Raw genomic sequence first — 12,767 nt, forward strand, 5'->3', positions numbered from 1 at the left:
TGCATTATTCATTCAAGGATTGTGATCCGTGACATCATATTTTTATTTGCGCTATGTAATGTAGTATAAAAGAAATGTGTAATATTCAATTATCTCTCACAAATTCTTTTGAAATTTTATATGTAATATAAAAACGCAATGCAAGAGCGAGTAAGAATAAATAATGAAATTAATTTTATAAATCTTAGCAATATACTTACGTTTATCGTGCGTGCTTCCAGTGATACTAAGATCCTCGACAGATTCAGAGTCCTAGAAATAAGAAGATAATTGCGCTTTATCTTCGCAATTGTGACTCCCACGCTTGTGGGAACGCAGTTATTTAAGTAAATTGCTGTTATATAAGCGTATAAGCGTTCTAACTGTTACAGTATAAACGAACTATTATAAGACGTAAAGTGGATGGATTGTATCTTTCTTAATTGTGCTTAGCAGCATTAAAAGGAGTAAGACATAGAACAGCATTCTTTTTCAATGACGTATGAACGTAGCATATTTGATCTCTTGTAAATTCTTCTTATAGATTTGCATAAAACGCGCACCTTCATTCTATCCGGCTCTTCATAATCAGGATCCATCTTAGGGTCCATAGTTGCATCACGGCGAAGTGATGTGTTTCTCGACGGCCCCAATTCCTCTTTTAACGAATCAAATCCCGGCTGATCCAATCTTACTCTCGCCACAGCTTTTTCAACATCATCGGTTACTAATTCAACATTGAAGATACATTTGTTCACTATGTCCTCTCGTCCAATCTTATTGAGAGCCTTTTCTAACGTATTTCCTGTATGCGAATGAAGAACAAAACGTGATGTTTCAATCACGATAAGTTAAAAAAAAAAAAACAGTTTAATTCATCTTACATTTATTATAATATATCCAACATTTGAAAACACTTTGTATTCAAAATATATAGTACAGAGAAGTCTATATAGTATATGTGTAATAAATTTTATATATATAAAGATATATATATATATATATATATATGTATGTATGTATATATACATATATATATATATATATAAAATTTATTACACGTCGATAATATATATATATATATATATATATATATATATATATATATATTATCGACACACACAAACACATATATGTATATATAAAATCAAAATTTATAGTTCAAATTATATCCTCGCGCGTTTTCCATCAATTTTGCACAAACCTGAATGTATTGCACATTGCGGACGAAAACAAGGACACCTCCGAAATATTAACAGAAGTTCGCTCGTATAATGATTCTGATTTTCATATTCCTGATACAAAGTTATAAACATTGTTTTTCTAAAATTTGTTTAAAATTTTTTATTAAGATCGACCTCAGATTTTTTTAAAATGACACAGCAATCTCGAGAAATTATTTCATTGAAAAATGTAAAAAAATATTTCGAATAATTCAGATTCAGATTCAAAAATTTCAAATCGACAAATTCACCAAATCGGGATACAAATACAAAAAAAAAAGAAAAAAGAAAACGGCTGAAGGAACACTTAGATTTTAATCACTTTCGCTGTGCGACGAGAATCACGACTGCTTGTTACTTCTGCCGATTGCAGAAACGCCACAAGAATTACGTGCGAGTCAATGCCATTACCGGGAAGAAGAGTGGGAATAAAGCGTGTGTGTGGACTTATGTCAGGCATAATAATGCACAATGAGATCATCATCTACGACGTTCCTAGGAGAGATTCTTCGCGCCTGACTCAACTATAACGCGCGTGTCTAATTAATTGACCTTGCTAAGAGAAACAGGTTTTTTTAAAGGTTACCAAGGCAGCAGTTCTCATTCATCGAAAAGTCACACACTGCGCTTGTTTTGAAGATATAAAGGTAAACAAATTGTATAATATATATAGTATAATATAGTAAATAATATATAAGTATAATATATATGCGGAGAGACTCACCCGTAGCTTTGTTTCCATTATTTTGCCAGATTTTGAACATTGCAGCGGCCTGTTGTGCAGGTTTATCAGGATACTCCTGCTTTATTAAGGCTACATCATTAGGCGGGATGTTTAATTCTTCCGCTAGCGGTTCCCAATCTTTATCCAATAAATTAGCGATGTCTGTTAAACGAATAGTCGCTCTATGTATAGCATCTGGTCTACCTAAGAATAATATATGTAATGTTAAATAATAAGTTTTGCTCAAAAATATCATTACTAATTAATTCTCCTTTTATATTGCATTCTTCACGTACTTATTCCGCCATCGCGTAGAAAACTGTAGTTCTTTGATAGTTCTAATAAATCCAGCTCGGAGACTGCAGTGTCCGGAGAAATCTTCTCTGGCAGCAAAATATTTAGCGTGCAGATCGGCGTTTGCGGCAATTCACCTCTCGGAACTTTGGGCTCGCTCATAAACATAATTCGGCCCATCATATCTGCGGCATCTGGATCTTTTATCCTTGCGGTGAATGGAACCCTATTCTCTTTGAAAGCTCTAAATGGCAGCTGAAGCTGTTCGCCAGTTTTTAGTACAGGCACGAGATTTCCCGAGAATTCCATGTATTGCGTTTTCCCCTCTAAAACCTATAGCACGAAATAAAATTTAATTATGCCTTAAGCATTTGAATAGCAATGCGTTTTAATAATTAATTTGCATTTTTATCGCCGACATTTTTACCTCAACGTCTCTACTCTTTGCGACTTCGGTAAAATGTTCCTGATGTTCTAAAGTTTTATCTTCTTTGTCATCTGTCATACAGAATACACGTAATCTCGCTTCCAATGGATCTATCCGTTTTGCAAACACTACGAACCTATTCAAAACGCATTAAGTAATATATAATTTTTTTAAAAATATAAATTACACGCTTGTGTGTCGTTATCTAAACTTTACGTTTAACGTAATTTATATTAACGTACTTAGCCATAAAAGGTACATGTGTCGCGTGCGTGTAGAGTTCCGTGGCCATTTTCGTGGCCTCGGAGATGTTACGACAGTCCATCAACCAAAAGCGGGCGGAAACTGTAGTAGTAAAGGAGACGCAGTCTTTCACAAAGGTTAATGGTGTCGAGCCTGTGACATCCTCCCAGACTGCCCGAGTCTGACCCCCTGAACGACATACATGCCAAGTCCAATAACATTATTAAAATATGTCCGTGTTGCAAATACGCAAATGGTATAGGTGAAATATAAGTGTAGTGTATTTTCGCGCGACCGAGATTAAATACGAATGATTGATGATCAGATACAAATCAGAGTGTAAAAATAATGTCGAGTATATAACTAACTAGTCCGAGAAAAAGCTTCGTATTAAAAACGGTCGCTATAAGTGCGTTAGAATTAGGTGCTTTTCATCAATGTGTGAGGAATATAAAAGTAGATATGTGATTGACCGAATGATAATGCTTGCAAAATAAAAGAAAAAAGCACTATCCGTATGAATATGTGTAAAAAGCAATTATAGATATGTATGGGTTTAATATAATAATTGAGGAATATGTGTATCTATAAATCAATATGTGTTTGTCATTATAACAAATGTTTAGTTTGAATTACAAAATTAAATAAAACAAAAATCGCAATTAGATACATATATTCTAAAAACAAATATTTTTTTATGAATATCGTAGAAATAATGCTTAAAAGGTTCTCAACAGATTGTGATTTAAGATAAGCTTAGATATTGATAATATTCGGTGTATGTGTAATGTTATTATAATACGACATTAATCCTTTTGGTTCATAAGAGTGAATATTATATAAAAATATTGTAACAACTTTATATATATATATATATATATATATATATATATATAATGCGCATAACTTCATGTAAATTAGAAATTACTAATATCAAAGCGATTACCAGTCAAACGAATGTGCTGAAACAAAAACTTTAAAGTTAACGCTTACAATGGGCTAGGTATATAGAATAAAAAATGTTATCTACTTTAATTAATAATCCATACCTAAATGACTCAATCCTAACAATATGCAAGCATTAACAATGAATCACAACAAGATATGTATACAGTAATGATACTCAACGAAATTTTTCTATGAGACATGCAGCTACCATCTCTCTTTTAAATCTCTATCCGAAGGTCCTCGGGACATTTTCCGACAATACAAAAGTAAATGACAAGAAATCGTTTAAAAACATTCACGTCAAAACATGACAACTTTCCGCAACATTGACATGACAAATTAAACCGCAACATACACAAATTAATCCTCTTTGAGTGAACACTCGACGTTGGAACATCTTTACGTTTGTTGGTGCAAATTACAAATTGTACAGACTGTTAATCATACTTGAACACAGACAAGTTATAAAAAGTGCTGCTAGCATTCAAGCAACCTTCTCGTGCAACGTACGATATTTTGATTCGCAATCCCGGTGACCTGAGAACAGACGAGATAGCCTACCGACTGCGTTCATGCCTGCTAAACTACAGTAAGTCGATACTTGAATGCGCAATAACGTAAGTTCGGCAAGACCGTATATATATGTACACCAAAGGTGTATGCGGCGTATAATATTATAGTTTCAGCCGTTTATCGGTAAGAGATTTTCCAGTAAGACGGTACGCTGCTCTACAATGTTACGTGCAAGCATATATTACCAGTTATGCTGCACAGGAGTCTCAAAGTCGGCGCGTCCCCGGAGTACTGGTTGATCATGCCTTTATTGGCTGCCTGTGGTACTGGGATAGTTAAAGTTATCGGCTTGTGGAACTTTCTTCGTCTCGGTTCCACGGTAACAATCGGCGACACGGCTACTCTATTGCCGAGCAACTTGGCTACAAGATCTGCCGGTATAGGATGTGCCTATATAACAATGATAATAACAATTCTTATATATTGAATGCGACAAATTAATTATAAAAAAAAATTAATACACTTATTGAAAATATTAGTAAATATATATTTTGTAAATTATTTTGCTTTTTTTCAAAAATTTCATATATTAAAATAGTTATACATATTATTTTACATGTATAATATAATTATTTATGCAAGCAGTTAAAAAAATTTAAGAAAAAGCTTTATAGTTAATTATATTTAAATATCAAAGATGTGAGAGTTAACAAGAGCAGATGTAACAAATTTAATTACATCAATAAAGAGAGATGAAAAAATACCTGCAAACCGACTCTGATCTTCTTAGTGAGGGCTGCTTGCGGGAAGACAGCTTGTACTTGTGGTACAGCGGACGACGATACAGTACCACCTTCAGGACCGACCGCATGGACCTCTTGTCTGATGCGAGATACTACCGCGAAGTAATGCGGGAAGTCTACAGTGAGTATTCTCACGATGCGAGACGTTTGGAGATCCTCTAGTTGGCTTAGCTCTAAAAAAAGATATAATCCATTGCATATAATTAAAAATGTTTATATATTTGAAAATTATAAAGAAATTTTGTTTTAAAAATCATACCTTCTCCCTCAAAGCTCTCGTTAAGCACGTCTTGGACAGCCTCCTCGCTGGCTTCCAAGGTGTGCTCGCGCCAGGTCTCCCCATTGTCCGATCGTAGAATTACTATCTCTCGTTCCTTTCCGCGTAGCGACGCGAAGTGCGGTACCTCTATGATAACAGGGCTAAAAACACACGAAAAATTTCTTAATGTTTGAGAAGAAGCTGTCACTAGGAATAAATGTAATAAAATATTTTATTTCCCGCTACACAAGAGAGTCCCTTATTATTTTACATTCTATCTACAAGAATTATAATCATTAAATTTACAATTTCGAGTATCTGATGGGAGGAACATTAAGAAAACTGAATCGCGCGAGATGATTCGACGTACCCTAAAAATTTTGCACCCACAGGACCCAACTCGAGGATGCGGCTGGCCAACGCTTCGCCCTCCATCAGGGGTGGTGGATTGGTCAATTTATCCCTCCTTAAATATCTGCATGTGACACGCATAGGCATCGCGGCCTTGCGTGGCGGAACAATCACGCGGACGCCGCTGTGCCTGCATCCGCGCATTGCACCACCTCTCGCGTCCACCAGGAAGGAAACCAGAAAGCTAAAGAGATTTTGGAGAGCGTGTTACATTGGACATTAACGATATCCTGTCGAGGATTGTCAAAAGTATATCGCGAAAAGAAAGTTGCGCGTTATTATGTATAAAAGTTGCATACAAAAAGTCACATCCTTTTTTTATCTTTGATAAAAACGCATAGTTAATCTTGCTTCTTTAAAACTTCTGTTAGAATTTACAATAATTGTATCATATGCTATAGAAGAAAATAGAATGTATTATACATTGTAGTTTTTTTCTTGAAAACTCTTGTAATAGAGAAGATGTAAAAAAAAGAAACAATATAATAAATATGTATTTGTAATTGCTATAAAGACAATTTATCAAAATTTCACGAAAATCGCAATAAATACTATATTGGAAAAAAAGGTAAAATCTTATATTTAATACAATTTTAATATTAATGTCAGTCACAATGCATTGTATAAATCACCGACATGAATTAACTAGTGTCAAAAGTATGCAAAGCCAACAAGCATAATTCTCGAGAAATTGTTCTATATATAAAGCATGACATATTGATAGTTAAATGACGATTTTATGAATTCTTGTAAAAATTTTAAGACAATGCGTATCAGTTGCGTTAATCGTCATGATATCATTACTATCATTAGTTGTAATCTTGTCTTTTCAAAAGTGAGAAGAGTAATTCGTACTACGCTGTATTGTCGACATTTAATTGTTGCGTAAATATAATTACTCTGATGTCACATGATGCAATTAGGTAAAACAGGTAAGATTACGATATAATGATCTGCATAAAGTATATGGCAAAATAAAAAGAGATAAATAAAACATCTATCTATATATTCAAGTCTAATTTGTGGATATTTATACAAGACGACAAGTATGAGTTGTATGAGATACATGTCGCAAAATAAGTGATAAATAAAACAGCTACCTACGTCAAATCTAAATATGAGTGTTTATACGAGGCGCCTGTGTTGGATGGGTGTAATATAGCCGTAAGCGTCAAACTAACGACATTGAAAGTGTCTAATCTAATTCGATTCAAATGAGAAGATGGATCCATTCTCAAACGCTCTCCATTACTACATAGTGTAGCAATGTTAGCGCTGAGAATTCCACTCTGATGAACCTATAAATTATTCACAAGAAAATTGTGTAATGCGCATTGCACAGTGAATGCAATAGTTGACAAGGACGTCTTCCTTGAGTTGACGCGGTATTGACAACGCGGTTATTATGATTATTCGAATACGCGAAGCTATTAACGATTACCTCTGTAGTAAATTTGTTTTTCTCAATTTTAAATTCAGATTCAACAACGCATCTGTATAAATCATGTGATTACGCACATCTATCATCATCGTGAAGAGCTTGAGCGGCACAGAAAAAAATTTTACAAAGATAATTAAGAGAGGCGCGTGTGTACCTGTTGTTTTATTCATTATTTATTTTTTCACAATAAATTTTGCCGATTCCTGGAGATTCAGTCATATTTGATTCATGAATCATCTTCTAGTAATCGTGGAACGAAGCTATTCACTGAGCAATACTTCTGAGAATAATAAGAATCAGCAGCTACAAGAGATTGTGTAGTGCAGCGACAAATAGGCTGTGTATACGACAAAAAGAAGAATGATTGAAAAAAAATCGAGGAAGTAATTAATATATGTGGCAAACTGCAGAAGCTAAGATTGAAGAGAAGATCACTTACTTTCTCCACTGTGGAATTCTGCGAGAGTAGCGCAAATAAAATAACAGAGAGGATCGGGAACAAAATAAAAAACGCGTTAGTATCCATTCGTTCATAAACATGATGATGATGAGATGACATAGAGAAAGAAAGAGAAAAAAAAAGAGATGAGATCGTGATATATCGCTAACACTAGCACATTTTTACATAGATTTTCGAGCGTATTCGGATTATCGGATTTATAAATAGCACTGATTCTTGATTGACATCGAACGATATATGCCAGATTGTTTTTACTTTCTTTTTTGTCTTTCGTAAAAAGTGCTCCTAGGTTGCGACGATGATGGTCTGAACACTTCGGAAAACCCGCACTCATCACACGCAAGCCACTTTTCTATTGTACACGACTACGAAACGAGCAGCAACAATAATAATTATGTATTATAGTAGAGAGACGCCACACATCATTCACACTTTGCGAAAAAAAGACATATCTCGCGGAGACATAACTTAAAATTAAAATGACGCATCGAAATCTGTTGTAATCTTGACAATTGTATAAATTAATAATTCTTAATTTGTATATATAAATGTAAATTTTTTCTCTCTTTCTGATTGAAAGAAACAAAGTTGCATAAAGATGTAAAAAAAATTACTGCGTACTATATATTAAATAGGCAATTACAATTAGTGCAACAGATTCCGTCACATCCCTGTGAAAAATAATATAACTCAATAATATAAATTACTTATAAATAAAATAATATAAATTATTTATATAAGAAGAAAACATCCAGCAGCTGTTGCAACGTTGACATCTCTACTATTTAAAGACATTTCTACTATTCAACACAACTTTTTGGACGAACGATTCTTTCTTTCATGAAAATATTATAGCATGCTCAATATCTTCTTTCATATTCTTTTTCTGAGAGAAAATTGCTATAATTATATCGATATGTTTAAATAAAATTTTTTTACTTTTCAATATAAATATCATTAATGTCTCTTTATCATCACTAATTAGGGTTCGCATTTATTATCGTGGTATAAAGTAAGATTTGCTGGTGTGTACCTGTCCCTCCACATTCCTTGTCCTTTCAGCGCGGGACTGAGGGCTGCCAGGGAGGTGCATAAAGACTCTAGGGACTCGCTATTCTCAGAGAACAGAACCGATTTAGATTATCCGACTGTAATGATCTCGTGTCATGCTCATGCTATCTCATTTGTACAAATTGCATCCTCTTCTGTTTATAGTCATTATATCTGTTTTATAAGTCATTACGGAAGTGATCTGTGCTTTTTCAAATGGTGCTACGTGCAGAAATGACGAGCTGCTATTATAGATCCTCATACGCGATGTTAGATAGTATAACAGAGATTGATTGATTTACGATGGTTAAAATTTTCAACGTGAAAGGAGACAAGTCCGCGCGAATCTCTTTTTTCGATTCGATCTGTTGTAGACATTCTTCAAACCAGCCAAGTGGTTAGTATAAATCGCAATAATAATCATTCACAATGTCACAAAGAATCGTTCATCCAAATAAAACGTGAAAAACAACATGCTCAACACTAATAAGTAATCGAATTTTGCTACGAATAAGCAGGCTGTAACGAGAACATCAAGCGTTCTTATCGAGCTGGCTGAATGACTGTATATCGCGTCTTGTAGTGAATGTTAAGTAAAACAACAGACAATATAATTGTATCGTGTTATGATCTTATGATTATGGTATTTTACAATTATTTATTTAAAAAAAAAATGATTGAAATAAGATATATTTCTCGTGTGTATATATTCAAATATTTTAAAACTCTAATTTTATATACGTGCTATACTATTTTTCTTTTTCTTGTACTATAACTGAATATATTTGTATTGAAAAAGCCTAATAGTAGCATAATTTAAATATGTTAATTTATAACACGTGCCTTGTAAATCTGCAGTGCAGACTTGATAAATTATGCACATTTTTTGCTTGTGATTTCAGTAAAATGTAATTATTATGATATTTAGCAGATATTAAGATGAGTTATCAATGATCGTGCGTTCATAACAATGATGTATACTTTTATAATTTTTACGTCCCATATGAAAATAAACGTGAAATTTGCAATCATACATATGCAACATTTTCATTTAAATTTACAAGTGCATTCTGTTAAATTCTTTTTAATTTAATACTTGTTTTCATTAACATAATTTTTAATCTTGATAATATGACAATTAGAAAATAATTTATTTATTGTAATCTTATCAAAGCAATGATAAATAATCTTGACTGTAAAAATAATATTTGAATAAGAGATCGATTATCATGTATACATGTACATATATTGTTTGTGTCATCACATTATTAATATTCGAAATTAGGATAATAGAATTAAATGGATAATTTATCGAGCAGCCAATCATCTGTTGGGTTAATCACAGCAGGAAACTTTCACCAACACACATATTGTATCACACTATAATACACATCATTATTGTTTCGTAGTATCAATACAGTGTAATCGCGATATGTACACCGGAGTATAAGGTCGCACAGGATTACGGATCACATTTCTCGTAATATTGAATAACATTATTTTTACATTGTCCCATCTAAGACTTTTCTAGGTTTACAATAGATAAAAGTTGTTGCGTGCAAAATTGAACTAAAATTTTGACATTAATATATTTGAGAAATTATATTTTCTGCAGTATATTACATCTCTCTCATATATATATATATATATATATATATATATATATATATATATATCACGATATATTCAAAATTGAAAAAAATTATTATATATCTTGTTTAAAATATAAAAAAATATTTAATTTATTAACAATATTTAAAATTGATACGAAAAAAAGGTTTTTTTTCTAAAATTATAAAATTTTAATTTATAATTAAAACTAATTCGATGATTGTATAGTTTTTGAAAAACTGTGATAATTTTTCAAAACTTCAAAATATTTCTTGTATTAATAATTTTCAGTTATATATGTATAATGTACATATAACTCATAGCTCTTAAATCATTAAAACATGCATCGAATTTTGAGCATGTCGTAAATCAATATTATATAAATCAATATTATACATTTATAAACTATAATCACGCCAAACCATGCAATTATAATTTGGTCTCAATATATTAATTAATATTTTTTTCTTATATTTCAATTATCAACAGATAATTTCTTTAAAATTAAATAAATTTTACAAATAAAAATTTGAATTTAATAAAAAATTGAAATTCTTATTATATGTATATTTTACATTATTATATTTTAATTGATAAATTATATAAAAAATATAAATTTAACATTTCAAATAAAATTTTCAGCGAAACTCGTAGTAAGATAATTCTTTTCCTTTTTTGCAATGTTAAAATTTATCTAATATATTTGTTCAGATTTATACTGTGTGATGTTTAAGTGAGATTTTCAGCAAAATCTTTCATTAACATTCCATTGAGAATGGAATTTCATTTAGACGACCTTATTTAAATTTCAATGATAGATAAAAATAGATATAAAATACTACATACCCGACGTGCACAGGATGCCTATTGATGTCTACATTGTCTGGCTTAAGATTGGCCGCGTTTGTACGATGATAATTCTCTTTCGTAATCATTTCTGTTATGGTTGGCGCTAAAGAACACGTACATTATCACGTTAAATTTATTTTTCAAGAATCCGATTTAATCCGGCGAGAATGAATGCGGTGCAACATAATCGAATGTTCGATATTCAAATCGCGTAAGTGTATCTTATATATATAGCATAATTATTATTTTACTTTTTGTGTAATTTAACAAAATAGTTGTTATGTAATTCAATAGCAAAATTGTATAGATAATAAAGATTAAATAAGTTTGATGTAAAAAATTCTAAATATGAAAAAATTTCGTCTGTGTTTAATTTTTTCAGTAGAAAATCGCCTATAAATTAATGTAAAAATTTTAAAAGCAAAAGAGCAACGGTGTAAAAATGTTATTTTCTCAATATATTGAAATGCATGAAAATGTGCACGCTTGATGTATTTACGTACCTCCGGAATGTCGATTATCTCTTTCATCGTCCGTCACGTTTACGCGCATCGAGTCATCCCCCATGGATTTCATGTCGTCAACAGTCATGTATCGATACTGCTGTTGGTCGCTGAGCATTGGATCTTCACCTGTGATAAATTATTTTAATTAGACGAAATAAAATAAACGAAGACACGAACGGATATGATTTGCGAGAGAAGTTGACGGAGAAGAGACCGTCGTATTCAATATTGTTGAGTTCAGATGAATGCGCGATACGACATATGTAAAATATTCTCGTTGCAAAATATTCTCTAATACAGAAATATGCGTAATACAAGTGAGAATGAGTATGAGCCTGCAAATAAAGAAGAAATCATTGCCAAGTCAACACCATCGCAGTTAAGCCGAAGAAGCGAAATTCGTCGTATTAATGTTCTGTAAAATCATCTAACTTGTCCATTAACTAATAATGAACGATTTGACGTTTCTGCTAAACAAAATTGTACATAATTATCGCTGTAATTATTTAGCTTTATTAGCTTGCATCTTTTATTTTGCGAGTAATCTTTTAACTTGCGAGTAATAAGAAGTAAGTAAAAGTGTATGAAATAGGAACGTTATCGGATCGAATTAAATATATTCCGTGCCATATGTTCTAAATTATTTCGATAATCTTCGAGTGTTTTAAATTGCAGACCTCACTCATTGAGTTGAAAGCAAAACAGAGCTGCTACGCAATTGTAACAGTTATTTCTAATCTTGTGAGAGAAGAATGCTCTGAAGTGCATACAATGTTACTTTGAAGCTAACTCTAAATCTTTATTCATCTTCATATACGATAAAATTTATTGTTGTGTAAAATTTAATAATAACTCTTTTCTTTCTCTAATAAAACATGCGCAACTACAATACGTCAAGTCTATAATTTATAACTTTAAATATCCAATCGTATCTGAAGTCGATCAAATTTTCTTCCTTATCAATTTAATTCACTTTTTAACTCTATATATCAAATATTTCTTTCAATATTCTGATATTACATAATG

General features: G+C 31.9%; 1 protein-coding gene across 22 annotated transcripts in view; it reads right to left on the bottom strand.

The window, feature by feature from the left end:
• LOC145944834 (uncharacterized) overlaps positions 1-12,767 on the bottom strand; it is an 88,315-nt gene that overhangs the window by 26,855 nt on the left and 48,693 nt on the right. For 18 of the 22 annotated variants that reach the window (XR_014426741.1, XR_014426740.1, XR_014426752.1 and 15 more), the window contains 13 exons: positions 11,739-11,867; positions 11,233-11,338; positions 7,705-7,722; positions 5,784-6,008; positions 5,414-5,574; positions 5,116-5,327; positions 4,597-4,801; positions 2,890-3,079; positions 2,648-2,783; positions 2,223-2,553; positions 1,927-2,130; positions 543-784; positions 201-252 (listed from right to left, as the gene is read on the bottom strand). Coding sequence is in view for 5 of the 22 variants with exons in the window: in XM_083053400.1 (XP_082909526.1) it covers positions 201-252; positions 543-784; positions 1,927-2,130; positions 2,223-2,553; positions 2,648-2,783; positions 2,890-3,079; positions 4,597-4,801; positions 5,116-5,327; positions 5,414-5,574; positions 5,784-6,008; positions 7,705-7,722; positions 11,233-11,338; positions 11,739-11,867 (2,211 nt within the window). In the remaining 17 variants the exon portion in view is untranslated. Of the gene's footprint in view, positions 1-200; positions 253-542; positions 785-1,926; positions 2,131-2,222; positions 2,554-2,647; positions 2,784-2,889; positions 3,080-3,864; positions 3,955-4,596; positions 4,802-5,115; positions 5,328-5,413; positions 5,575-5,783; positions 6,009-7,704; positions 7,723-8,758; positions 8,837-11,232; positions 11,339-11,738; positions 11,868-12,767 lie in introns of those variants that run through there. The other 4 variants (XR_014426743.1, XR_014426739.1, XM_083053402.1 and 1 more) reach the window with 3 other exon arrangements.

Source organism: Prenolepis imparis, unplaced genomic scaffold (genome assembly GCF_030444845.1).
Source record: "Prenolepis imparis isolate NDT839.2.m4 unplaced genomic scaffold, iyPreImpa1.0 SCAF_13, whole genome shotgun sequence".
Classification (NCBI taxonomy): Eukaryota; Metazoa; Arthropoda; class Insecta; order Hymenoptera; family Formicidae; genus Prenolepis; species Prenolepis imparis.